The sequence below is a fragment of the Didymella exigua genome (assembly GCF_010094145.1).
Source record: "Didymella exigua CBS 183.55 unplaced genomic scaffold M421scaffold_6, whole genome shotgun sequence".
NCBI classification, from domain to species: domain Eukaryota; kingdom Fungi; phylum Ascomycota; class Dothideomycetes; order Pleosporales; family Didymellaceae; genus Didymella; species Didymella exigua.
In genome coordinates, this window is record NW_022984780.1 from 676426 (window position 1) to 701833 (window position 25408).

Below are 25408 nucleotides of genomic sequence, written 5' to 3' on the forward strand. Positions count from 1 at the left end.
TGTACAACAACATCGCGTCAACGAGTTGCTGCCTTTTTATATTCTCGCTCCATCCCAAAAACTGATGCCTTATAGCAGGTTGCATACACCCAACCCGCTTGACACTCCTCATCTCAACAAAACCCACCATGGCCACCACACCGTCTTTTTCTGAACCTACATTGTATACGGTCTCGGATCTCAAGTCGGATCCGAGCTTGGTCACACAGATCACCGAGCTCGTTAACGATGCCTTTAGTCGCTCCAAGAAGTCAGACCTGGTCAAGTGGCGACAAGGCGAGCAAAGAAGGTTCCCCAACGACGACCTGTACTTTGATATGCTTGGCACTGAGGGTGTCATAGCTGTCATCTGCGACATCACCGAAGAGAAGCGCAAAGTCGTCGCTGTTGCAAGCGCGGTACCGTGGAAAGGTGGTTGGAACAAAGAGGGAGCTGGTGTCGAGGAGGGCTGGGAGGTAAAGGCTGTTGCAGTTGACGGTGACACGAGGTATATGCGACGTGGCCTCGCTGTGCAATTATACGCCTTCCTTGAGCAGCATCTCATCTTCGAGTCCAAGCAGCTGGGTGTATCAACCATAGGAAGGAGGTTCAACTCAACAGACCGACTCACCCTCTGGATCTTGGCCGCAGAGTGCATCAACGGCCCTTACTGGAGAAGGAGAGGATATGAACTGGTCCGGCAGGAGATAGCCGAGCCACCTACCTGGGGCGTTCTGACAAGTTTTAGCATGATTGTGTTACGAAAAGATATACCATTCGAGCTTGCAGAGACCGAGCTTTCACCTGTCGCCAAGAAGGTCGATGCGTCAGCGAGACAAGGAGTGGTGGTCAACTGAGTCGCATTGGCAAGGTACAATGGCTCCAGGAATCAGCTTACTTCACGGGCCAAGACTTCTGGACCACGGCCACACCTACCGACTCAACCCCTTCGCGACGCTGCCAGTCTTGTTTATTAGACACAAATGTTCTCCAACACTTCAATCTTAGAGAACTTATGCTATGCACGTAGCTTAGCAAAGATGAAAAAGTGCTGGATGCATGCCGAGCAGCTGCTATTCACGATACCGCCGTGCGGTACCTGTATGGCCAGTACCTCACCGCGGGACTTTGAGTACGAAGCCGGGGCCATCTTCCGTAAGCAGATGAGCATTCCCACAATGATCAATACTTGATGAAGAGTTCTACCCTCAAGAACGGACTGGCAGCTTGGGCACTCGAAACGACAAGCCGATGGACACTTCTTGTTCTCAGCGAAACATATCCGGATCGCCCATGCTACATGTCAACCTTGTCAATAGTACGCCCTGTCAGCGACCTGTGATCAGGGAAATCTACACTCCAGCCTTGGCTACGTCAAACTGTCCGATAGACGCGTGCCGAACGCGGCATGTTCACGCTATAACCCGCAGTAAACCGCCCCAGACCGAAGTTATTTCCCTCGGTCAACTTCAACATCCAATCATGCAGGGTCGAACGATCAATCGCCGCAATCAAACCACCTAGCCACATCATGGTGCCACACATCCAAGGTAGCATCTCGGAGAAAGGTACGTAATTCCATCGCGGGTAGTGCAATACTGCGGCCAAGAACGGCCAAGTCTATGCTTCGAAAGGTTAAGCAAGCCATCAAATAAAGAATCTAACGACAAACAAAATCCACTTCGAAGCTTCAGAAAAACTCTTCCAAGCACGCCTAGCCAGTAGCGCAGCCGTCGAGCAGGCTGGCTATGCCGTCTCAAGCCTAGCGAGCTCGTCAAAGTGTCCCCTTGGGGAAAGGCTGCCGTATCGCAATACAGGGGTCTGCATGCCTAGTCGCGCCCAAAGCTTCTCGAAGACTTCTCGTTACAACACCGAAATCATCGTGAGCACGGAGTGAAGCCGATCATGAAACGCTCAGACGCTGTAACGCAAGACCGGACTGCCGACCTGTGCGCTCGTCTCCACAGGCAGAGATAATGGAATCTGTTATGTCAATTCCATTACTCCGGTAGGTTGCGGGGGAAGATTGCGCGACTGTATATGTACCGTGGGGCACCTGTAATATGTGGAGGGAGATAGGTTCGCTCTTTCGTTACCCTGTCCCAAATCTCTGCAGTCCTTCAGTTCGACCAGTCCCCGTTACCGGCCAACAGAGAACCCTACTAAGACCTGAAGTCTTCAGGCTCGCAGTTCCCCCAATCACACTGTCACTCCTCCACATTCACAATGGCCGATCACATCACACCTGGAGCTCCCAAGCACGAAAAGTACGAGAGCTCGAATATGTCTGACGATCAAGTCTTCGGCGAGGGCGAAGTCGAACAGACAAAGCGTGCAAAGCAAATCGCCAAAGATGGCGATGCTCACTTCCACCGCCTGGGCTGGAAGCGTCTCGCAGTCGTCACAATCGTCGAGGCCATCGCGCTCGGCGCACTTTCTCTGCCTCAGGCATATGCAGTCCTCGGCATGGTCCCTGGTGTTCTCCTCACGATCGGACTCGGCGCTGTCGCCATCTTCACCAGCTACATCGTTGGTCAAGTCAAGCTAAAGTACCCCGAGGTCGCCTCCTACGCAGATGCTGGTCGTCTCCTCCTCGGCCGTGTCGGTTATGAGCTCTTCGGTGCGGCTCTCGTCCTCGAACTTGTCATGGTCGTCGGTTCCCACGCCTTGACTGGAAGCATCGCCCTCATCAACATCAACGGTGGCCATGTTTGCTCGATCGCCTTCTCCGCCGTCTCCGCTGTTATCCTCTTGATCCTTGCCATCCCGCCCTCTTTCTCGGAAGTCGCGATCCTAGGTTACATCGATTTCGCATCCATCCTGATCGCGATCGGCATCACTATCATCGCGACTGGCATTCAAGCCGGCGATCAGATCGGCGGAATGTCTGCCGTCGACTGGTCTGCGTGGCCTAAGGAAAATCTTTCCTTTTCTGAAGCCTTCGTCGCCGTGTCCAATGTCATCTTTGCATTCAGTTTCGCCATCGGCCAGTTCAGTTTCATGGACGAGATGCACACGCCCCAGGAATACATGAAATCCATCTGGGCCTCTGGCACGATCCAGATCTGCATCTACACGCTCACCGGCGCGTTGTGCTACGCCTTCATTGGCAAAGACGTCCAGTCACCCGCGTTGTTGTCTGCGGGTCCCCTGCTCTCGAAGGTTGCATTTGGTGTCGCGCTGCCGGTTATCTTCATCTCGGGCTCAATCAACACCACCGTTGCCCTGCGCTACATCCACGGCCGCATGTTCAAGAACTCGGTGCTGAGGTACATCAATACGGCCGCAGGCTGGGCGTCGTGGATCGTGCTCGTCGTCATCTTCACCATCATAGCATGGATCATCGCCGAAGCCATCCCCATCTTCTCCGACCTGCTGTCGCTGGCTTCCGCGCTCTTCGTGTCTGGGTTCTCGTTCTGGATCCCCGCGGTCATGTGGTTTTGCTTGCTCCGCGTTGGAAGCCCGTTTGCGAAGGAGAATCTGGCTACGAGCACTGCGTGCTTGTTGGCGTTTGTCATCGGTATTGTCACGCTGGGTGCGGGATCGTATGCGACGATTGCGGATATCATCAAGCTTACAACGAACGGTAGCGCGCATAGTCCGTTCACTTGCCGCTCGACTAGCTAGAGTCATTCGTAGTATGGGCTGAGGCACTTTTATGTTAATACGCAATGTTCAACACTTTCAAGCAATTCGCCAGTCCTTGATTTCGTGTCAATCATAAACACGGATGAGTGCACAGACAAGCCTTCGTCATTGTTGATTAGTGATGGCAGTTCCAACATCGCCAAGCGGTCACCACGCTCGAGGTGTTCTTTCCCATGCCGCTTGACCCATCGATTGAAGAGCCGCGGGCATCTGAGTCCGTCAAACATCCCACACAATCCTGTCGCGCCCTTCACCTCTTCTCACCAAGCGCTTTTTGAGTCCTTCATGCAATCCGACGGCCAAATTGATCTCGACAGAGTAGGGAGCTTTACGGCGTACCATTGCAGAAATACCAGGTCGTCCACGTCATCAGAAGCTAGGGTGATGCGCTCCACGAGCATGCATTGGTGGCGTACTCAATGATTGTGATATCCCGAGGCCTTTTAAAATAGTTCACAAGGCACGGAAATAACAAAGTGCGGATGTGAAGGCTAAGAGACAGAAGGAGATTGTTTGTAGTTATTGACATACCATGGCGCACGTGAGAGTCGTTGCCTGCAGTATCAACGAGTACTCGACTCCACAGATCGCCTTCCCATTCCGCAGACACTGGCAGTCCCAAAACCACTCGCGCTCAGCATTTCCCGATCAAGACCATCCTAAAGAGCCTCTTCTTCATCTGGCCCCGCGCAATGTGCCGCAAGCAGACGCATCGGCACGGGGTACATGCGTCTCCGTACCCAATCTGCTCACCTACGCTGTAGTCTTCAATCTCGGGGCAATACAGAGTCTAGGTACGAAGAGCGCGGCATCGGTCGGAAAGTTGCGAATGGGCGGCGTGTGATAACCAAGCGGCCTTCTGGTGGAGCCATGTGCCTGATGCGTGGAGATGCGTGCGAAGAGCGTTTTCTGAGTAGCGAGAGGTCTTGTGTAGCTTCGTGGATCGAGATACCAGGGTGTGGAATGTCGGTCGTGTATGTGTCGTTCGGCTGCGTTCCTATGCGAGCAAAGGGCTGAGGGAAAGGTGGATAACAGCGGAAAACGGAGCGTCGACGGGCACTGAGATTGCAAATATGTTCCGCGCGAGTGAAGCGCTGCGACAGCAGAGTCGAAGGGGCGTGAATTCATTCTACCAAATCCCAGAAAGTATTCTATATGCTTGCGAGACGAGTCGCGGTCTAAGCCGGCGCACCGCCTTGCTTCAACGCCTCCAGCTTCTCGACTTGTCGTTTCAACATGACCACGGCGCCTAGGCTGATGGTGCGCAGACCGTCGCGCTCGCCCTCCTCGCCGGCGTTGGAGCTGCGCTCGACAACGTCCTTGGCGGCTCCGATCGCTTTGTCCAGCAGGCGGGGCGCGTCTGGTGCGTCGCTGCGGTAGAGGTACTGCAGCTCTGCGGCGAAGGGTTCGATTGTGTTGCCGAGGGCGTGGTTGATGAAAGCCCTTGCGCGGAAATACGCGCGCTCCGTGTACAGTGCCGAGCTCAATCTTGTCTCGGGCGCCGCGCGCTGAACATCGTAGCCTGCCTCGTTGTAGTACGGGTCTCTGACGAGCACCAGCCCCATGATGCTCACGAGGACCTGCAGCAATGTGCTCTTCGCGGGGCTCCAGCTCTCGTTGCGCTCGTCCGTGTGCCATGTGCCCAGCAGACTGAGACAGATCTTGCCGTCTTCGTACAGGTTTGGGTTTACAGGGCCGTTGCCGTTGGTCCAGCTGTGGAAGAAGGCTTCCGGCGGTGACTGGGGGTAAGAAGAGCCAAGGTGAAAATCGATGACGAAGGGTGCGTATTCGTAGGGTGTGTCGCTGGGGCCGATGATCAGGACGCGGATGAGGTCGAGGCGTGATTCCCAGGTGCGGACAAAGATGTTCGGTGGCAGGGAGCCTCGAAGGATCTTGTGCTCTTTTGCGATGCGGCGCATGAATGCCGACGAGGAGGCTGATGTGTTTTGGATATAGTGGTGACCTGAGGGTGGTGGTGTATCGAGTATGACAAACGACGCGGGCGCGTCTGATGGTGAGTTGGCATGCTCGTGCAATTCGGGGCCCGCATCGCCATTTGTTGCTTCGTGTGCTGCGTCTGTGGCTCCTGAGCTCGCAACGGGATCAGGAGTTGTTTTCGATGTGTCGACACCGTCAAATGGTTCGAGGTCAGGCATCGAGGTATCATCATCGTCGTCATCCTCTTCTGCCTCTTCCTCATCTTCTGTAGACCAATCTGCCTCGTCACCGACCGGTGGCTCGCCCTCCATGCCCTCGTATTCTATCCACATCTCGTTAAAGGAGGCAGAGTCGAAGTCAGTCATGTCCTCTTCATAGTCATCGACCGAGTCGCCGTCGAGCTCTTGCATGTTGAGAAACTCATTGTCCATGTCAGTGCTGTAAGTCAAAGTGACATCCTCGTATACCACCTGAATGTCGACGACGGGCTTAGCTGCGCCTAGACGGACCGTGACCTTGCCATCAAGACCCAGATCGACAACCTCGCCAAACCAGTTGGGCCCGGTGGAGGAGAAATCGGTCGGCAAGCTCCTTGGGTGGACGAGGACGAAGTCACCTCGCCGCCTTGTCAGGGCCGGCGAAGAGTAAATGTCGTAGAGGCTGACATCCTCGGCGGTCTCGGAGAGCTCACCTGTTGTCGCAGGCCGCAGCAGATCAGCACCGAAGAACTTGATGTCGTGGTCCTTGAACCACCGAACGCTCGCTATCCGGTCTCGCGACTTTACTTCCTGGACTACGCCTACCCTCGCGGGTTCCTTCATCCACTGTCCGACTTGCTGATCTGTGTTGTTGCTCTTGTCTTCCTTGCTGCAGACAATCTCAGCGGGCCAGACCTCGTCATCGTCTTCGACGTTTGGGTCAGGGATGAGCGACGAGCTGACGTCTTCGGTGATGGATAGATCTTGCCACTGCACTGTGACTTGTGTGTGTGTTTGCATGACAAGGAAGACGTTCATGTCGTATCCTAGTGTCTCGGTGCGAGGCAGTTTGCTGACTTTGCCCTGGGGATATCCGTTTGGTAGCGTGTGGGTCCCGTCGTACTTGACAGCGGCGCCTGAGAGATCCTTGAAGCGCACGCGGTCACCGACTGCTACATCCGTGACATGATATGTGCGCTCTGTTCCGTTGGGCAGTACAGGCAGCGTGGATGCAGCGCCGGCAGAGGCATCGTAGCGGTGAAAGCGGTTGCTTTCGAATTCGTCTCGTTCAAGGGTCGGCGGTGGCTCTGTGAGTGAAAACTGGTTGTCCTGGGCGTGGATGCTCCTTGCCAGCCACTGGACGTCGATCTCAATGGGTCTTGTCTCGACGACCATGCCCTCGGGCTTGATGTTGGGGTCGAATGCGCCGTATCTCCAGAGGCCTCGTCGCAGGTTGCCCTTCTTGGTGCGCACAGTGTCGCCCACGCTGAGGCGCTCCACGGTGATCTCGTCGTGCTCCAGCTCGGCCGGGTCCTCTACGACTACGACCGAGTTGTTCGACAGCTTGACGGCGACTTGATCGTAGACGGTCTCGATGCGCCCCACCCAGTCGCCGTAGACGACGAGGGCGCCCTCGACATATTCGTGGACGTTCAGCAGCTCGTTGGCGGGGACGTTGCGTATGGAGAGGTCGTCGGTGGCGGCTTGGGTGATCTGGCCGCTCTGGAACTGCGTGGCGGGGAAGAGGGTGCAGACAGCCTTGGTGCCGATGACGGTGCCGCTCATGTGGTCCTCGGCGCGGCGCTTTACGACATCGCCGACGTACAGGGCGCGGTCGAGCAGCTGCAGCTGGTGTTCCGGGATCAGCTCCGTCTTCAGCTGCGTCTGCCACGAGACCAGCACGGTGCCGCGCGGCGGGATGCCCGTCTTCATGAACTTGTGGTGCTCGGCCAGCGGCACGTCGGGGTGGCGCTCGATGTCCTCGCCATAGTCGCGCTGGGGGCGGGGCTCGTGCGTGTCGACGTCGGTGAAGGAGCGGTCGACGACGCCGACGCTGTATTTGTCGTCTTTGAGGCCGACCGTGTCATCGACGCAGAAGACGACATGCGGGGTGCGCTGCATTGGCGGCGGCGGGGAGGCGTCTGAGGGCGGCTGGGCGGAGGGCTGCTGCGCGGAGGGCTGCTGCGCTGCAAAGACGCTGTCGGCCGCGAAGAAAGGCACGAGATTGTTTGCCGGCGGCGGCGGCGGTGGGGCGGCGTCGGAGGCTGCGGGGCGACTGTTGGTCAGGAAGCGGTCGTGGAAGAGGCGCGACAGAAAGCCCTCGACAAGGCCGAGCTCGTCGTGATCGGGGTCTGGGTGCGGGTCCCAGGCGGAGGGCGTGTATCGGTTGGAGTCGGAGTCGTCGTTGCCGCCATCCATTGCAAGCTTCGTCGCTGCAGCCACCAGGCGGACATGTGAAGAAGAGTCGCAGGGCTTAGGGCTGCAGGGGTCCATGGCGCGCCTCCAGCCGTTGGCGGCTGGACCCCCCCCCCCCCCCCCCCCCCGTTGACCCCGTTTGACCCCGTCGTCACCTCCGTCTTGCCCGCGTTGCCCGCATTGCCCGCATTGTCCGCGTTGCCCGCAAACACAGAGCCGCGACGTGGCCTGCCACAGCTCCTCGCGAGCCCGCCCGGCATGGCCGACCCCCTCTACGAGCTGCTCGTCCCCTACTTGGAGGCCCATGACGCGCTCGACGCCCGCGACGCCCACCAGCGGCCCTCGCCCACCGACGCCGCCACCAATGCGTACCTCGCGCGCCTCACCACGCTCCCGCTCGATGCCCTGACGTCGTCGGAGCAGCAGTCGCTGTCCCAGAGCTCGCAGTCGGTCCTGCGCTCTCTGCAGGCTCTCTCCAAACGCTCCCACAGGCCAGTCATCGCCGCGACCGACCACCTGCTGCACCTGCGCGACACCCTGCCCCAGATAGGCCAGAATGCCCGCACCATACACGCCGCGCTGCCCGGCCTGGAGACAGCCGCCACCCGGTTCGCCGACAAGTACAGCAGGAGCGGAGACAAGGCCATCCTGGACCGCCGGCGGAAGGCCATGCTGCTGTCCCGGAATGTGGACCGCGTAGCTGACGTGCTGGACCTGCCCACGCTGCTGTCGTCGGCCATCTCCTCGTCGACTGCTGCTGCCCACGCCGCTGCTGGCGCCAGCTCGGTCACCTCCAACGCCAACTATGCCTCTGCCCTGGACCTCCACGCCCACATCAGACGCCTGCACACCCTCTACCCCGACTCGCAGCTTGTCTCGTCACTCGCCGGCCAGGCGGAGCAGGAGATGAAGACCATGACCACAAACCTGATTGCGTCCCTCCACGCACAGGGTATCAAGCTGGCAGGTGCTATGCGGACCATTGGCTGGCTGAGACGCGTGGCACCCGAGCTCGACGAGGCGTGGTCGATCAAGCAGACTGGCATTGGCAGCGGCGAAGGCAGCTTGGGTGCGCTGTTCTTGGTGTGCAGGCTGGGCTGCCTCGAGTCGATGCTCGGCGCCCTCGACCCTCTCCGTGAGCTTGCAGACCAGGAGACAGAGCGACGACTCGGCAACACCAAGACAGACGGTGGCTGGTCCGCTGGCCAACAAACTGAAAAGTACCTCAAGAAATACCTGGAAGTCTTCCGAGAGCAGAGCTTTGCTGTCATTTCCATGTACAAGAGCATCTTCCCATCTGCGCTACCTGCCCCTGGACAAGACGACGCTGCGCCTGCCGTAAAGCCCGTGGCCGAGTCGAATTCACTGCAGCCCATCCCTTCGGCGCTGGCGACCTTTCCCCTGCATCTTGTCGAGATGCTGTTCGACACCTTGCGCGAGTACCTTCCCAACGTCTCAGACCGCTCAGCGAGAGACTCGCTCCTTACACAGGTTCTGTACTGCGCTGGCTCGCTCGGCAGACTGGGTGGAGACTTCAGCATGATGATCGCGCTGCTGGAAGAAGACCTGAAGGCCGAGCTGGGCCATCAGGACAACACTACAACTGAGCAGCGACAGACAGAAGAAGAGTGGGTCGACGTCATGAAGAAGCACCGTGTGCAGGCATCCAGGCTGGAGCTGCTTGCATCCGGTGTCGGTACTGGCAGGACAAGCAGTCCTGTCGAGAGAGCTGCCAGCCCGCTCAAATGAAGTTAGCTACTGCCGCAACGTGAAAACCAGACAACGTGCCGGCCATAATCCTCTCAATCACTGACTATCACTGATCAAAGGCACAAGGCAAAGTGCTACCCACTGTTTATGCTGCCAAGCCAATATGGGCACAATGCACACCCGCAAGAGACACCCAACCACAAATCCTCACTCCTGCACCACATCCTCCCAATCCATCCGAGCCCTCATCTCACAACGCCCCACCATCCAATCATTCCCGCCGCGACTGGCATAACAACCCTCCCCCAATTCCACACCTTCCAGCTCCCAAACAGCCCCTTGAGCTCCTCCTCAACATCCTTACCCTCCCTCTCCTTCTCGCCCTCCAGATCCTCCCCGATCTGCCGCACCCGCGCATTCAGCGGGAAGATAGCGTAAACCTCGTACGGCGCGACTGGGACGAGAGCGGCCAGCGCGGCAGCCCAGGTCTTCCACGCGTGTGCATGCGCCGGGTCGGGCAGCTGCGAGGTCAGTAGCGTGGTTGCGAGGAGCGAGATGGCGAGCAGCTGCGATGAGGGTTGCAAATACCGGAACCCCCAGGTTACGGTTTGCGTGAATTGCGCGCAGGCTGGGCGCGGTGCGAGGCGCGCTGTTAGTGGCATTATCCAGAGGGAGAGGCAGGAGGATAGGCCTGAGGTGGGGGTTAGTTGATGGATCGCTGGGGTGTGGTGGTGTGGAATGAATGCTTTTGGATATGGGAGAGTGGGGTGGACTTCTGCACCGTCAGATCCTACCCAGATCTGCGATCGTCCGATGTTCAAGATTGCAAAAGTGTGCATAGGGACTTGGGTGCGTGCCCTGATCTGCACAGAGTGTGTACGCAGTACATACCACCGATGAATATTAGACTTGTCGCTATGGTGATTTGCAGCGCTTGAACTGACGTCGTGAATGTGTCGGCTGCCATGTCGCCGAGGGCCCGATGACGAGTCGGTGTAACAAGGTATTACTATAGGGTAGCGTTTATCTTCAATCTTGGTTAAGGATTCTGTACAAAGGCAGCATATATAGCTTTGTTCGGGGCCTCTGTGTGATGGCAGGCTGCATTAGCTTACTGTGTGACGCGGTCTATCCGGTCTGCGATCGACCGCACTGGGCTTCGATCATTGTTTCGCAGACCGAGCTATGACCGTGGTGTTGACTCGGGTTCCGTGATGCCCGTGGCCGGGGTTTTGCTGCCAGATTGCCGACATGCATGACGTAGTGGATCTGTGAAAGGAACAACGCCCGCCGAATCGCAACCGTTCCTGAACCATCGAAGATTGCACTTGCGGGCCGAATGCATGGTCTAGATGATGGGGCATGTGTGTTATTGTGATGTATGGGCATTCTTTGCAGAGAATTTCTCGGCCATGATTGACCGCTTGAATCGTACCTTACTGTATGCGCTTGTCGTGCTTCGAAGTACTTAGTCTGGGTTCATCCTACTCATATCGCTGGGTAATTACTTCACACGGCTCTTGAAATCAACACTGCAGAGTTCCAATGTCAGCATACGCAATCCTTGGAGCCACCGGTCAGACCGGTGGCAGCATCCTCCAGCTACTCGGCGAGAACCCAAAGAATAAGATCAACGTCCTGGTCCGCTCGCGCTCAAAGCTAGAGAAGGCCTACCCGCCTCTCGCCTCAAATTCCAACATCAGCGTCTTCGAAGGCTCCATCACCGATACCTCCAACCTCGCGTCATGCCTCAAAGACACGCGCGCCGTCTTCCTCACTGTAGCTGTCAGCGTAAACATACCCGGCGTCAGCGTCTCCATGGACACGGCAAAAGCCGTCGTCTCCGCCTTACAGTCCCTGAAGACCCAAGACACAGCCTTCAAAGCTCCGCGCCTCGTAATCCTCAGCTCCGCCTCCCTCGACGACAAATTCTGGCGCGGCGCCCCCTCGTTCGTGCACAGCATCATGTACACCGCCAACGCGCACATCTACGACGACCTGGCTGCTGCCGAGCGCTATCTTCGGCAGCATGAGGATTGGCTCGACCTGACCTTCGTCATGCCCGGCGGGTTGACACACGACGTGCAGCAGGGACATGAGTTGAGCGAGACGAAGCAGCAGACATTCATCAGTTTTCTGGATCTGGCGGCGGGGATGATCGAGGTTGCGGATTCTGGAGGTGAGTGGGAAGGGAAACATGTCAGTGTGGTACTGAAGGAGGGGAGAAAGGCAGGGTTTGAGTGGGGGGCGCCGCTGGCGATAGGGCAGGGTTTGTTGTTTTCCTTTTTCCCTTGGTTATATCGGTGGCTGTCTTGAGCTGTGAAATGCATCGAGTATTGTGTCTGAGCCTACGTGTGGACGTCTGGGTGAGTTGAAAGCTATTACGAGGTTGCCGGGGGTGGTTTAGATCCCTGTCAGTGAGGTTAGTAGGTGCGGCTGACGTGCATATAATTGCTAACGTTCAGCCTGATGCCTTCCAATTCCTTCTTGTCTCTACTTTACGCAAACCTCATCAACGCATCTTACCTCGACAACAGTTCGTTGTGTGATCATGCACAAATGCAAATCTCGAAAAGCCATCAACCCGCAGAAGAAGAAGACGGAGCAAGAGAATCTACGCGCCATATACGAACCACTCCCACAGACTGGCTACATCAGAGTTCTCGTTTTGCAGCCCGGAGACGACAAGGACGACGTCGTTTGCCGTTTGGAAGTCCGTCTTATGAATCACCCAGGCGATGCTCGAAGATCTCGTACGGCTGGGGCAATCCTGAGGATGCCGTCAACATACGATGCGATGATCCGGTGGTACTCATCACGAGAAACCTTGCAGACGCACTTGGACATTTTCGAAGTCAGAGAGAAGCCGAGGCAAGACTTCACGCTTTCTTTAGCATGCAACCATTTTTCTTTGTTTTTTATCACGGATAACTGCCATCATTCCTACATTCAAGCATATCGTCGTGTTATGCTCGCGTTGCTTAACAAAAAAGATGTTTTTTCCGAAGACATTGTGACCGAACGGCATCTTCGACATGCAACTCGGGTCGCAGATTTCCTCAACGATGGTACCTTTCATAAATGTCTTTTTCTGACAAGAGTTGGACACGTCGGCCTTATCATCATGGAAGCATCAGTCACGTTCCTTTTGACCCCAGGCAACGGTGGTCGATATAGACTAGTTGAAGGGTGCTACATCCATGGTGTGCTACATCCATGGTGTGATGGGTAGTGAGCTACTAGACAAGTTTGAGCCTAGCACTATCATGATTGAGTAGAATTGGACAGGATATAGCTCCTGGGGGGACTGAAGATGCGACAACCCTTCGAGAACTAAAGGTGTGAGGAAACCTAGTATCTCGATAGCGACTTCGATACAGGACTACCTTCGGAAGGGAACGATTCGGCAGGCTATGTGGCCTCCTTCAAATTCAAACACATTACATGCAAGATCGTTAACGAAAGAAGTCGCAGAAGTCGCACACCTGTCAGCGGGAGCGAAGTCACAGCTCGCCAGTACCTCTCCGCAACCCGACCAACTGCACGCCCACATCATCAAACCACATCCACAAGGGATTACAGTGCTTGAAAAAGGGGCTCATTGATACACGGCCCAGGTCATTCGTCTAAGACGCGATTTCAAGGGGCGGATTCCACAGAATATCGATCCTACATCCCTGAAGAGCGTGCGATGACATCTATTGTGAGCTGAGAGTCAAGTTCCATAAGCGCTTCAGGAACAACTATGCAGTCATCTCGTAGTCTGGGGCGATACTAACGAATTGGACTAGTCTTTTAGCGACACAACCCAGTGACAGGTCTTTTGAGATTTCTGGCTCTTCCATCAACTGCCCTCTATGGGAGAACAATTTCCAATTCAACGTGCAGCGCGATCCAGGCATGTGGCAGATCGACGAACGAACCCGCGACTCATGAGTTCTGAAGAGAGGCCGCTATCGCAGCAGAGAGACCACAACTTCCGTCTACAATCAGCCGCACCTTCTTCATGGTGATGCTGCTGGATGCAGATAGAAAGTAACCGGTGGGTAGTCTGGCTACAGGACGTCTTCAAAGGCTACTGTATGATTGTACGCTCAGAGTTCCCGAATTTTATGTGCGCAGCCGGCATCTACCAGGGCTCTCTGATGCGTATGTTGCGGGGGCTCACAACATGATGGATGATCTGGAAGTTGTGACGAGCTAGAGGGCAACTATTCCGGTGATTGATTCTGTGTGACCACTGTCTTTGCGATTGATGAGATGATACATGTCTATGTAAAGAAGAAAGGAAACGATCACGTGATCCAATCAATAGGAGCTCGTGGCTCAGGGGAGGCTTGAGTCTCATGAGGCCGAGCGTGCCGGCAGCGTGCGACAGACATGTTTGCACAGGAGAAGGCGCTCTTTTTGACTCACGGTGGGAAAATAGGCAAAGCATCTTGGTCCCTGGTTCAGATTGACGATGTGTATTACATCTTCACTGGCGCGCTGGTGCCGTTTATCTTGAGACCATCATCCAAGGACCTACGGCCAGTATACCGGTAAGCTCGTGTGCGAATGCTTCATTCAGGGATTAATGCACGGCCAGATATGGGATCTGATCGAGTTTGAGTCTATCATCTTAGAATGAATATTTCCATAATGAATCTCAGCATCGCCGAGACGCTCGTGAGTGCACAAGACCGAGCCTTTTTCTTTGTGAACTAGCCCCTAGGTACGTCGTTGTGCACGTGCGAGCGCGTTCACGCGTCTTCGCGACCCGAGGCCAAAGTTGCCGTCATCATCGTCCTGAACACAGACTGTCTCGATAACCCCAATACCTACACGGCGTCTCTTACCAATCAATACCTAATAATAGTGTTGGGCATCTATTCGTGCCATGAATGCCAAGGCTTACGTAGATGCGCCAATTCTGACTACTGAATGCGCGCCTTCAAGGCCTCCCGCGCATCTCGTCCACACTGTACAACCTAATAATAATAGGCCGTTCACACCACCCTTAGGCCCCTCTAAAGCGGCACGATATTGCCAGCATGTTGCGCTCACATTGATCGTAGTTCCGCGACATTTTGACAGCTTGACCTCGAACTTCGACCTCGACGCGCAGCACCGCTGCAAGGACGATCGCAATGCGCACAATTCTCCTCCTTGCGCCAACAGTGCTCCTGTTATTCCCAGTCTCGGTTCTGGTATTCGTTCTCGAACGGATATCCAAGTCTCTCCTCCTTGAGCAAACCGGCCGCGACTGGCGAAATGGCGCATACTTGATTTACCTCAACGGCCCCAATGTGACCGACCCGTCTTCGACTGCGAATACAGCTGTGACTGTGCGCATCAATCGGGCGCCATCGTGGGCTATAATAGGTGTCTGTGTTGCGGCATACATTGTGTCCGTATTCGATGCGTTTGGCATTTGGGAACTGAGGAAGGTGGAGGGCACGCATGGACGTCAGAGGGGTTGGGCGTGGGCTGCAGCGATCGGCAATATCGTCTTGGTTGGGCTGAGTCTTGGTGTATTTGGATGGGCGAGTTCATTGCAAGGCAACGAGGGCTGGCGAAGCTACGAAGATGTGCAGAAGCAGGGTCAAGAATACACTCGCGAGACCTGGTCTTGTCAGATTGAGCGCTTCTACCCCAATGAAGGGTGGGCAGGAACTGCGTGTGGGACAGCAGTATGTCCCCGTGGTGCTGATTGTCTGCTGCAGCGACGGTGCTGACAAGTTTGTAGAAGGCTACCAGGTTCCTGCTCATACCCATGGCCATTTTCGCGCTCCTTTTCCTCGGCAGCCTCTGGATCATTATATGCCAACGAGGTGGTGTCAAGTGGCTTTGTGGTGGCAAGGGCCGTTATGCCGGTTTCAATAATGCATACGAGCTTCAGCAGGGTGGGCCTCTTGGATCCTATGCTCCAGGGCCATATGCCCAAGGTCCATCGCAGTGGGCACCGCAGCCTTACCATCATGTGCAGCCTGTGCAGCCTGTGCAGCAGGGGGGACCGCCTCCAGCACCTTCAATGGCCGTTCAGGTGCAGAAGATGGGTGTCACGACTGATGAACGACCAGTCTTTAGATGAGTAACGGTCCTCCTCAACTTACGATACCAGCTGCCAAGTCCATTCGCAATAATCTGTCACAAGTGCATGCAGTGGTCCCAGGGACCGTCCGAATTCTTGATCCGGCACCATCCAGGAACGTACCGGTACCTCGGCACGGCCGCGTTTCTCGACGTATCCAAGCTTCGTTCGGCGCGGCTGACAATGCAAGTTCATTTCACAGCGTCCTGTCAATCATTGATTGTAGTTCGTTTTACGAGCATCACAGTCTGGACAACGAGCCGCCACGATTATCCGGCTCGGCGTAGCAGAACAGGGTTTGCAAGTAACGAAAATGCCTGCAGGATACATATGCATCGAGCTTTTATCAGAGTAGCCGTATGATGAGCGTTGTGTAATAAGTCACGCTGATACACAGACGCGAGGCTTTACACGTATGCAAGAGCATGCGCTGCTTGTCCCAGGCACACCAGTTCCTCGGTCTAGAACGGCAAATATGGCCAAGAGACGTCTATATATCTGACAGTTAGCTTGGACCGTTGGCAGTCTATGTCGTGAGTCGAACACTATCTCCGATACGCAGAACGATAGTCGCATCCCCGCTAGCATCAGAAAGGAGTTGAAGATCAAGTCAATCATCAGGATTGAGAGTAAGCGCGACGCGCAGATCGTGGCCGTGAATGGTGAGACTGTGGCCAAGATATACAACCCTCTCTATTATCGCGACAACAATACTGGCGTTGACTATAGTGTTACACAGCCCGCACGAGGCGATTACAGTCGTAAGACTGCAGCCTACCAACAGCTCGAGACGTCGACAGCCGCCAAAGAGGTCACGCCAGCCTTCTATGGGTCCTGGACAGCCGATATCACGGCACGCATCGGCGCAAATGGACAACAAGAGGTACAGACACGAGCCGTACATCTTATCCTTATCGAGCATCTACATGGCGAATGCATGCAGTATGCTGGCCTGATGATATGCGTAGGTGTTTTTGGTCTCGCATACTGAAGAACGTCTTGGATTACCAGACCAGGAAATGATGCATGAAAGCCAAGTATCTTCTAGTATGGGAAAATATGCCATCAAGGGTGAGCCGCATGAGCGAATGAGAGCGAGTAAGTTTTCACTAGTCTATAAGTAATATCTTTGCTAGAGACTTCACATCAAAAGAAACGGTGAGGTGGCCGAGTTGGTTATGGCGCCAGGTTAAGGTCCTCTCCTTAGCACTGCTGAGCAATCAGCTTCCTGGTCACGAAAGTGGCGCGGGTTCGAGTCCCGTCCTCATCAGCATTCGTTTGACGAAAGTCAAGCACCCCAGGATCTTTTTTTTAAAGATAGCGTTCCAGACCACCCAGAGTATGCTTAGATTCACCTCCTGAGCTTGTAAAGAATTTCCTGCATTCATCTGATGGTTTTGCGTTGCCTGATTGAATTATTGACGGTATGATATCGTCTAGTTATCTGTCCATTCGCTGCGGAATGTCTTCCCATGGTGCACGGATGCCAGTCAGCGCGAGGCTATCAGGAGAAGAAAATAGTAGACTTTTCATACATGCTGACATCTGGCTCTTCATTACTCCCCGCCGCGAAAATCACCAAGAAGATATTAGCTGAAGCCGTCATGGTACACCTCTACGCGTCACAGCCAGTCTGGTTAAATTTCGATATCGCCGATGCATCAGCGCCGAAAGCCACCGCACGCTCGATCCACGCCTACACATCAAAGTCAGTACACAAACCCCCACGCATCGTAACCTCATCTACTTACGTCAATACTTGCAGTAGTAGGCTGGCGCTCTCTGCTCAGGATGTACAATGTGGTCCAATTCTGTGTCTGCACGATGGCCCATTCGATGGCATAGTCTGATCAATCCTTTAGCTTGCTATGCCGTTTGTGACTTCTAAAGGAGCGGACGTACCCTGCACAATGTAGTTCGGTCCCGGGCACTCGGCACCAGGTGTACCGGGAAAGCTGACCACGAACGCGCCACCAGCGCCGTACGCAGCATCAACTGGAGTAGCCGTGCCAACGATGTTGACAGACTGAGGACCTACTGTTGCTGTGTTGAGAACACGCACAGTGCCATTGTCCTATGGGAACGTTAGCTGTCGTTCATGGTGCTTAGGTAGCCGGACCGAGGTTCACGCACGTTGAGCTGGTAGTTTGCAGTCACGCAGCTGGCCCCTGCTGTTGGGCCAAAGGGTGTACCAGCGACTTGATACCAGGTTCCAAGGTAGGCTACGAGGTTGAACTTGGGATCTGGAACAGGGTAGAAGCACGACCTTTGACATTTCAGATTGAGACGAATAGTAAACACGAGATTTGGTGCTTTACTCACCCATCGTATTGCGCGGCTGCAACATTTGGTGCTGCGGTGGCGGTGTCGTTGGATTGACGGGGCGTCAGAAGGCCTGAGGCGACTGAAGTCAAGGCTGCGATGGTAGTCTGGACGCGCATGGTGGTATTGGTGAAGGATGGGTGAGGGGTGAGTCTGATTCGGATATTGCTTATGATGTTATGCGGCTCAAATTGAAGATAGACCTGTGTAGTTATACACCCTGGCTTACCGTCTACGTAGATCGACCAAGATCCCACCGCACTTTGCCCAGAGTAAGCTATTACCCCACAAAGGCCACAATTTCCCAAAGCGGAGCGAAGCGCGACAAAAGTGGCTGGTAAATCGTTTCCCACCACCTACGTCATTTGTGCTTCGCGTCATGACAAGCCACTCCACTTCCAGACCAGACAGTCGTCCTAAGTTCTCATCATGATATGCGCACTGCCGAGTTCCTGCCCGAGCCAACAGTATAGTTGGAAAGGGAGGAGAGACGCCGCGGGCGATGGGCGGCAGGCGCCAAGCGGCGGAACCTCACCCTGGAGCGGTTTGTGGTAGCGGAGGCTACCGGAAAGGTGAGTGCAGGGTCCTCGATACACAACTTTGCGTTTGCGAGCACCGATTGTTGGGCACTTTAGCGTGAAGTTCGGGGTGCGCGATTGACGGATTTTTTAAAAAGTCCCGCTTTTGACTTGGCTTGGCATCGTATGCACGGTTTCGTAGGTACGAAGTTGCACACAAACTCCCCGACTTCAGCACGCCATCAATCACCCACATCAACCACCACGTCACCTGTAGCTAACATGCAATTTACTACACCAAACTCCCCCCTCGTGATGCAGCGAAATTATACGCGTCGGGCCAATCCTTCCTTCTGAAGAGTCATAGAGCGCCGCGTCCCACTCACAGATTAAACTACGATTCTGATGACGGCAAAGTGGAAGTCGCAGAGAGACATGTTCCAAGCAATGCATCTCAGTTGCAGTGGTGTATGCAGAACCCTCCAGAGCCCGGCATCGTGCACATGCAAACCCTCCGTCAAATCACAATCAAAGAGTCCATCAGAACAGGGCATCAATGTGGCGCACAAGTGATCCTTACTATCGACCATCAGATCGCAAAATTTTTCGACCCCCTGCTCTACCGCTTTCACTATCTCTTCTCGCCGGAAACAAAGATTGACGTTGCGACTGAGGCTGAGGATGACTATCTGAATTAGGTTGCAGCATAAACCGCACTGCAAGAGGCAAAGTTAGATGGTAATGTTGCGCCCAAGTATCGCGATGCCTGGACTGCTGAGATCTCGCTCATCATCAATAACCAACGTGTAGACCGAGAAATTCACCTTATACTACTTGAAAACGTGGTGGGTCTACAAACGTCAGATCTGCGATCGCAGGACTTCGACACTGTAGAGAAAATATGGGCTCATGCGCAGAATCGTAGAAGTCGACACCGACATCAGGGTAGCCGGAGTGGAGCACGACGATTTCGCGCGAAGGAACATCATCATCAGCTCGCCCTCTCCGAAGTCTTGGTCTAGCGACAGGCCGCTGCGAATCTGCATCATCGACTACGGTGAATCCTGTGTGTATAAGCTTGCAGGCTGAAGCCCGCCTGAGCTGAAGCACCCCAATCCTCGCTATTATTGGGCTGGAACAGATGGCTGGAGTTTGCGCGGGTGGCTGCCGCAGTGACAGGAAGCCACTGAATGGATGTGGGAGACATGTGGCAACGGAGGAGATGGTGGAAAGTACGTGAAAGTCGAGAGGGACCCAGGGAGTGAGCTTGGTCTGCCTAGGTACCCAACAGAGTAGGTTCGCTTGATACAACAGCAATAAGATGGAGAGGAAGTTTAGATTATAAAATATAGCATTCGCAGTCCCCTGTATGTACTTACGTGAGCACATTGTCTGTTACAATGCTACGCTGGATGTGGCAGCCGTCCAGCTCCCACTTCCCAAAGTCGATTGGCGAAGACGAAGCAGGCGATTGGGGCGAGACTTCACGTTCACTTTGCAAGAAAATTTCTGCGCAACTTCTCCTCAACCCCGTCACCCCAATCGCATGTCCAGCAGATATGGCCACTTTACATAGCTTGCTCTCAAGTCTGAGCACTGCGCCACCGCCCGCAGTCGTCGTGACTTCTGGTTCGTCAGACCAGAAAAAGGCTTCTTCCAAGAGGGTCGAAGACGCACGCCCTCCAAATTTGCTTTGGCACTACAACGCATTGCGCTGTACATCTGCAGCGAACCGCTATATAAAGCAACATGGCACTCAGCTGGACGCCCTGTCGTCCACCGAGCCAGAGCCAACGATTGAAATTCACAACGAAGCGGACGCAGTCGCGCATGGGAGAACAAATCTGGTCAACCCGGTCAGTCGTGCCGTTCAGCTCAAGCATCCCGGAGAACCCGTGATCAGAGCTGAAGTTGGGCTCAGCGATCTGAGAGTGAATATGGCCGTGGTATCCAGAAGAACACAGTATCGTTGCGCTGGTCGAGTGTAAGCAGGCCGGGTATCTCGATCTTTCAAAATTCAGGGCCGTCATATATGCAAGGTTCGAGCTCGACAAAGACTTACAACCTTTCCGCGACGATCCATCCAAGGTGCTGAGGCGAGAGTACAGCTGCACCAAGCAGCTCAAATAAGCGAAAAAGTACTCAAGCATTACCAAATGCCAGTATGTTGTCCTCACGGAATATGTGAGTGCCATACTGCTCCGCTTCAGTACCGACCGCCAGAGTGTGATGAAAAATATCCCAGATGCAAAAGAGCAGCGCAAGCTGCTTCTCGGCTTCATCCTCTGCGCAATGGAAGACAGGTCTTGAGCGTCCACCAGTCACCCTTAGGCACGTACTATGCACTACGAAACCCAAGAATCCTGCAAGCACCTTCGGCAAGGGTGGTATTGGATTTTTATCGAAGGAAAAACCAAGGCCGCATCGTCTTGAAAGAAAGCCTCAGGCACGTTGGGAACGAGGCGTTTGTGTCTTTGTTCTATTGAATGCATGAAACGAAGTCCTGCGATTAGAAAAGGTGCGATCCCGAGAAGGTTTGGAGATAAAGGCTGGAATGTGGCCTCGAGACGGACCGGCAGGAACTTCGTGCATATCTATTCCTTTGAAGATGGGACTGACCTGTCTCGATGTCAACAGGCGCGGTTTGTGAGCGTGAAATTGCAGGGACATGGCCTGTGTCGTCGGCCCGTCACCCATACTCGTGGATTTTCCAGTGTCAGTCACACCTGTTTACAGTGCTGGTGAGGTGGACTTGGTGGTCAATCTTGATCAAACGTTGATGAGCTGGGAGTGCAAGACGCAAAACGACGTTCCGCAAAAGAAGGCTGGCAAAGAGCCGAGCGGTTGCCCCGCTTCGCACCACACGCGTCGTCTGGACTATAGACTCGCTCTCATGTCACGAACAAAGCTGGATGTAACAAAACACCTGATCCCTAGTCTCAAGAAGCTCTATTAACCTATAAATTTCACGCAATTCACTGCTAAAGATGCCCAATCTTCAAAGGTTGTGACCGGTCTTTTCCACAACCCAAGAGACTCGGTAGCACCGTCCACCCTTCTTGTGTCGCTGACGTTGTATTTTCTTTATCTGATCGAACATCATGGTGCTGATGTGCTTACCCATGTGCACATGCATCAGCGACATCTAGATGGCGCTACAAAGGCGCCTCACAAGTCCTTCACAAGTCCTTCACACGCGCGACACCGAGTCAAGCCATGATCAGTCTTCTCTTGAAATGACAGCTCGCACCTTCGACGTCTCACTGTAGCTTTTCGCGCCGAAAGCATACCACGCGCTGCTGATCGGATCCTTCGAAGAGCACAGCAGACGTGTGACGCCTCTCCAGGTCGTGATTGGCCGTCATCCCTTCTTCAGCTCAACAAGCCATTTCAGCTGCACAACGCTCTAGCTTTGGCAAAAGCTCTTTCCTTCCTCTTATTTATGTGCGCTCACACATGCCAACAGGATACGTTTGATCCATTCTCTTGAGCAAATGATGCATCAATCTATCGTTGCAGTCCTGCTCACTCCCCAGAAGGCTGACGCCTTTTTCCTTCTCGCCTTCTCTGCAATAATTCTGTGGCATTCTATATATCACGAAAACTGGACCAGATTCATGCTGTCTTAGCCCGAACGTCACGTCCCGCACCCCCTCAGCTTTGGACACGCACTCCACACGACGGACCGCGAAAGTCCTGCAAGCACCACATCTACTCAAGCCGAAATCATTGAGTCACTCATCTATCGCCGCACGAGAAGCCAAAGGTTCCTGGTCTGTATACTGGGAAGTGCTTGTGTACAAACTCGGAGACCATGGCGCCGTTCGCTCCTCCCAAAACTCAGCCTTGGTGCCCAGGAAGATATCGCAGCTCTTCTCATCACAGCACAATCTCAATCTCGGCCCACTTTATGTTCGATGTAGCGCCTGATAGTTGGATGAGCTTTTGGGTTAAGAACGAAACCAAAGGTTCTGGTCGTCTCCGTCTGTTTGATTATGCCACCAAGTGCATATTTGATCTCGAAGCCCCGGCATTGCCCTCGCGAATTTTACAAGTGACTGGATATCGACACAATCAGGACAAGATGGGTTCTGACTCGGGTTCGTGTGCCCTCAGCACAGGTGCAAAATAGCTCCCTTACCGTAAAGAGGGCGTGTGGATGGGCATAGTTGTTATGGGGGAAAGAGACGTGCCATGCGAGGTTAGCGAGATCGAGACAACGGCTTATTGCCGCGGGGTAGCAGTGGGCAACATGATCACATCCATCGGACGACGAGATGAAAGCAAGCGCGTGTCAAAGATACTGCAATAAAGCAAGTGCAATCTCAGTTCAGGTAATGTATACTGTAGTAATGCTCACTACAAACTTTGTTCAGTGCTATGTAATATTAAAAAGATTGACCAGAACAGTGCATGCATCGCGTGTTAACGACCATCCTCATTCATGCCTCTGTTCTACCTCCTTCCCCGACCACCAGCCAGACACAGTTCCACATGAAGTCTGCACTCAAACCCGCTCTAAGTTTCCACTCCCCTTCTTCTAAAAGTGGTTTAGCGTCCAACGGGAAGGTAAAATGTCCTGTCCATCTGTCCATCCAAGGTTCGGCATGTTCTGCTTTAATACTGAACTATATCTCTAGGAAGTCGCCGCTTCTGTAGTGGAGACTCATCGCGCTTACAACCTCTATAACACATGCTCGAAAGGCGCTCTCGTTGAGATGAGCTGACAGTGCGCCCGGCCAGTAAAATTCTGCCCGCTCACTGTTGAATGCTGCCGTTGATGAGACCAATCTGGCGCGAAGTCTTCGTGTTTCTCGAATCCAGTAAAGAAACGGCATAAGCTTGGCGGTGCGTTCCCCAGGTTCTGCGTTGATGTCGATACCAAGCCGAAGTTCAGCGTCTCTCGCCACACTGGAATGTAAAGGTCTCTTCATAGCGCGCAGTTTCTGTGTGCGAAATGCAAAACTCGCTTCTCGCCTGATAGTGCGGCAGGAATTCGGCCCGCACCTCGCGCGACACTTGGGTGAGGGCGAAGTACTGTCGGCACTTGACGGTGTATTTCGAGTCGAGCGGGCCGGTGGCGGCAGTTCTGTCGTGACGGCAGTACAGGGAGACGGAATTTTGTTCGACGACGAAATGGTGTATGCGGTTTCAGGGCTCTGCGCGAGAGGTGCTAGCTAACTGTTGCAATCAAGAGTAGCGTAGCAGAGTGAAGTGCCTGGTGCGTGCCTCCAGGAAGGCGCAGGAACGCGCTTTCTTGGGTTTGCTCTGTCATTGCTGTGGTGTGGTAGAAGGGAGTAGCTAGAGTTGTTGCGGATCAGTGCTTGGAGGCAGCGATGGACGCTATGTCCTTGCTAGCGCCTCAGGTAGACGCGAAGTGAAGGTGAGTCGCGTCACAACCAAGAATTCGATGATGCAATGAATGCAACCAGCATGCTAGGAAAAATGTCTCAAGAGTGTTCATAAGCTGCATGCTGGTAGTCTCGGATTTCATTTAGCAGGCTTTCCTATATCAGCTCCCTCACTTTGCTCCTAATGCCAATTCCCCGGGCATCTTGTTTGTCTCGCTGATGTTCTTCTCCAATATTGCTCCTCCACTACTTGAGAAACCGCATGAAGTATGTTGCATCACTAATATAAGTCCCGTTCTTGTTAGTTACCCGAACATCAAACTTTGATTTCAGAGCTCAATCACACCCTTTGACCATACTTCTCTCCACGACTCTTTGGACTCGGACTTGATACCAAACCACATCTTGCATCCCAGATCTAAGCTTTCTCCACAGTTGCAGTATCCAAGTACAGACTTGACGACGTGGTAGAGAGACGTGGTAGAGATTTTGCAGCTGCTCAGGCAGATTTTCAGTCTAAACAAGGCCATTGAGAAATGCCTTAAGAACATGTTCATCGTCTGACTCATATCCATCACCATTCAGACAGAATCGAACTTTTAGTTGAGCCGTAGCATCTGCCCGTAGTATCAGAGAGTAGATGTTGACACACTTACCTTCGGTAGCAGTTTTGGACGCATGCACCATGATGATCAGGACCTTCAGCCCATTTCCCTGAAATGAAGCCTCGACTCAGCACGTAGGCTTTGCGATGTTAGATGGCGGCGGCATCAGCTTTCCAAGGTCTTCGTCACACAGTCGTTCTAGCCGATCTTACAAGGTCACTTTGGAAACTTGGAACTCAACTGAAGGTGATAGATGCAGTGCATTCGTTGGTGGAAGGGGGGTTTTTTTTTTTGAGAAACGCTAACTATAACTTGTTTTTTTTAACGGAAATCGACATGGCAAGTCGAAGGACTACCAACCTATCAGGCGGGAATTGGCTATGTATCAAATCAGTTTGTCGAACAGAGTGCCGTGACGCGCGGCTTATCAGATAAGACCCTGTCTGGTTCCTTCTGTGCTGTTGACGGCGGATACAGTGTCATCCAAAGCTCGTTTGAAGACCCTGGCAGTCTTCCTAGCGACAAAGAGCAGCCGGGCTGAGGCTTGCGCAGCATCGGGGTGCTTTGCGATGTGCGGCAATGAGACTTAAAAAAGTGACACGGCGGGTGGCTGTCTTCCGCCAGCCCCCACGCTAGGCGCCGCTTAACCGAATACGTGGCTTGGCCTACGACAATCATCACCAAACAGCGACCACTCACGAAGGACAAGCACGCGGCAGACGTGCTTGGCGGGAACAAAAGCGTCCGTAATTCATGAGATGTGAAACTTCGCCTCGAAACGTTGCCTCGCCCTGAGGCAAGTCGTCCCCACATCAACCCAGAGTAGGCGGGTACCACTCTGACACCCGGATATCACTCGTCTTGCACTTTC

At 54.1% G+C, this 25408-nt stretch overlaps 10 protein-coding genes and 1 non-coding gene across 11 annotated transcripts; 8 read left to right on the forward strand and 3 right to left on the reverse strand.

Moving 5' to 3' along the window:
* Positions 1-128: 128 nt before the first annotated feature.
* M421DRAFT_56708 (uncharacterized protein) lies at positions 129-836 on the forward strand (the record flags this gene model as incomplete). Its single annotated transcript, XM_033595432.1, has 1 exon — positions 129-836. The coding sequence occupies one exon, from the start codon at positions 129-131 to the stop codon at positions 834-836; it is 708 nt and encodes a 235-aa protein (XP_033451545.1).
* Positions 837-2445: 1609 nt separating this feature from the next.
* On the forward strand, positions 2446-3606 carry M421DRAFT_57064 (uncharacterized protein; the record flags this gene model as incomplete). Its single annotated transcript, XM_033595463.1, has 1 exon — positions 2446-3606. The coding sequence occupies one exon, from the start codon at positions 2446-2448 to the stop codon at positions 3604-3606; it is 1161 nt and encodes a 386-aa protein (XP_033451546.1).
* A 1199-nt stretch (positions 3607-4805) lies between these two features.
* Positions 4806-7961, reverse strand: M421DRAFT_56520 (uncharacterized protein; the record flags this gene model as incomplete). Its single annotated transcript, XM_033595411.1, has 1 exon — positions 4806-7961. The coding sequence occupies one exon, from the start codon at positions 7959-7961 to the stop codon at positions 4806-4808; it is 3156 nt and encodes a 1051-aa protein (XP_033451547.1).
* A 666-nt stretch (positions 7962-8627) lies between these two features.
* On the forward strand, positions 8628-9707 carry M421DRAFT_90370 (Dor1-domain-containing protein; the record flags this gene model as incomplete). The annotated part of the gene is made up of 1 exon (XM_033597853.1): positions 8628-9707. One exon carries the CDS (start codon positions 8628-8630, stop codon positions 9705-9707), a length of 1080 nt encoding a protein of 359 aa, XP_033451548.1.
* A 103-nt stretch (positions 9708-9810) lies between these two features.
* M421DRAFT_343619 (uncharacterized protein) lies at positions 9811-10852 on the reverse strand. The gene is made up of 2 exons (XM_033589506.1): positions 10560-10852; positions 9811-10359 (listed from the first exon to the last, which is right to left on the reverse strand). Exons 1-2 carry the CDS (start codon positions 10633-10635, stop codon positions 9914-9916), a joined length of 522 nt encoding a protein of 173 aa, XP_033451549.1. The 5' UTR covers positions 10636-10852; the 3' UTR covers positions 9811-9913.
* Positions 10853-11134: 282 nt separating this feature from the next.
* M421DRAFT_417946 (NAD(P)-binding protein) lies at positions 11135-12102 on the forward strand. The gene has a single exon (XM_033591634.1). It carries the CDS (start codon positions 11214-11216, stop codon positions 11982-11984), a length of 771 nt encoding a protein of 256 aa, XP_033451550.1. The 5' UTR covers positions 11135-11213; the 3' UTR covers positions 11985-12102.
* Positions 12103-12178: 76 nt separating this feature from the next.
* On the forward strand, positions 12179-13120 carry M421DRAFT_343629 (uncharacterized protein). The gene has a single exon (XM_033589507.1). The coding sequence runs from the start codon at positions 12220-12222 to the stop codon at positions 12898-12900; it is 681 nt and encodes a 226-aa protein (XP_033451551.1). The 5' UTR covers positions 12179-12219; the 3' UTR covers positions 12901-13120.
* Positions 13121-14806: 1686 nt separating this feature from the next.
* M421DRAFT_48097 (uncharacterized protein) lies at positions 14807-15639 on the forward strand (the record flags this gene model as incomplete). The annotated part of the gene is made up of 2 exons (XM_033594738.1): positions 14807-15340; positions 15397-15639. Coding segments are annotated over 2 exons (777 nt in total), but the record flags the coding sequence as incomplete, so codon positions are not given.
* Positions 15640-16898: 1259 nt separating this feature from the next.
* On the forward strand, positions 16899-17011 carry M421DRAFT_t33. Its single transcript has one exon. It is a non-coding gene; the product is annotated as a tRNA-Leu (tRNA).
* An 87-nt stretch (positions 17012-17098) lies between these two features.
* Positions 17099-18259, reverse strand: M421DRAFT_417949 (Calycin-like protein). Its single transcript, XM_033591635.1, has 5 exons — positions 18064-18259; positions 17875-18007; positions 17644-17815; positions 17493-17587; positions 17099-17437 (listed from the first exon to the last, which is right to left on the reverse strand). Exons 1-5 carry the CDS (start codon positions 18180-18182, stop codon positions 17357-17359), a joined length of 600 nt encoding a protein of 199 aa, XP_033451553.1. The 5' UTR covers positions 18183-18259; the 3' UTR covers positions 17099-17356.
* A 1655-nt stretch (positions 18260-19914) lies between these two features.
* Positions 19915-20712, forward strand: M421DRAFT_343712 (uncharacterized protein). Its single transcript, XM_033589509.1, has one exon. The coding sequence runs from the start codon at positions 19982-19984 to the stop codon at positions 20567-20569; it is 588 nt and encodes a 195-aa protein (XP_033451554.1). The 5' UTR covers positions 19915-19981; the 3' UTR covers positions 20570-20712.
* Positions 20713-25408: the final 4696 nt, after the last annotated feature.

Bases quoted from the DNA above. Each gene is read 5' to 3' on its own strand.
- M421DRAFT_417946 (XM_033591634.1), top strand. From the start codon at position 11,214: ATGTCAGCATACGCAATCCTTGGAGCCACCGGTCAGACCGGTGGCAGC.
- M421DRAFT_343712 (XM_033589509.1), top strand. From the start codon at position 19,982: ATGCTACGCTGGATGTGGCAGCCGTCCAGCTCCCACTTCCCAAAGTCG.
- M421DRAFT_343619 (XM_033589506.1), bottom strand. From the start codon at position 10,635: ATGGCAGCCGACACATTCACGACGTCAGTTCAAGCGCTGCAAATCACC. The intron at 10,360-10,559 runs GTATGTACTGCG...CCCCCACCTCAG, and splicing joins AAGTCTAATATTCATCGGTG to GCCTATCCTCCTGCCTCTCC.
- M421DRAFT_343629 (XM_033589507.1), top strand. From the start codon at position 12,220: ATGCACAAATGCAAATCTCGAAAAGCCATCAACCCGCAGAAGAAGAAG.
- M421DRAFT_417949 (XM_033591635.1), bottom strand. From the start codon at position 18,182: ATGCGCGTCCAGACTACCATCGCAGCCTTGACTTCAGTCGCCTCAGGC. The intron at 18,008-18,063 runs GTGAGTAAAGCA...GAAATGTCAAAG, and splicing joins GCAGCCGCGCAATACGATGG to GTCGTGCTTCTACCCTGTTC. The intron at 17,588-17,643 runs GTACGTCCGCTC...AGGATTGATCAG, and splicing joins ACCGAACTACATTGTGCAGG to ACTATGCCATCGAATGGGCC.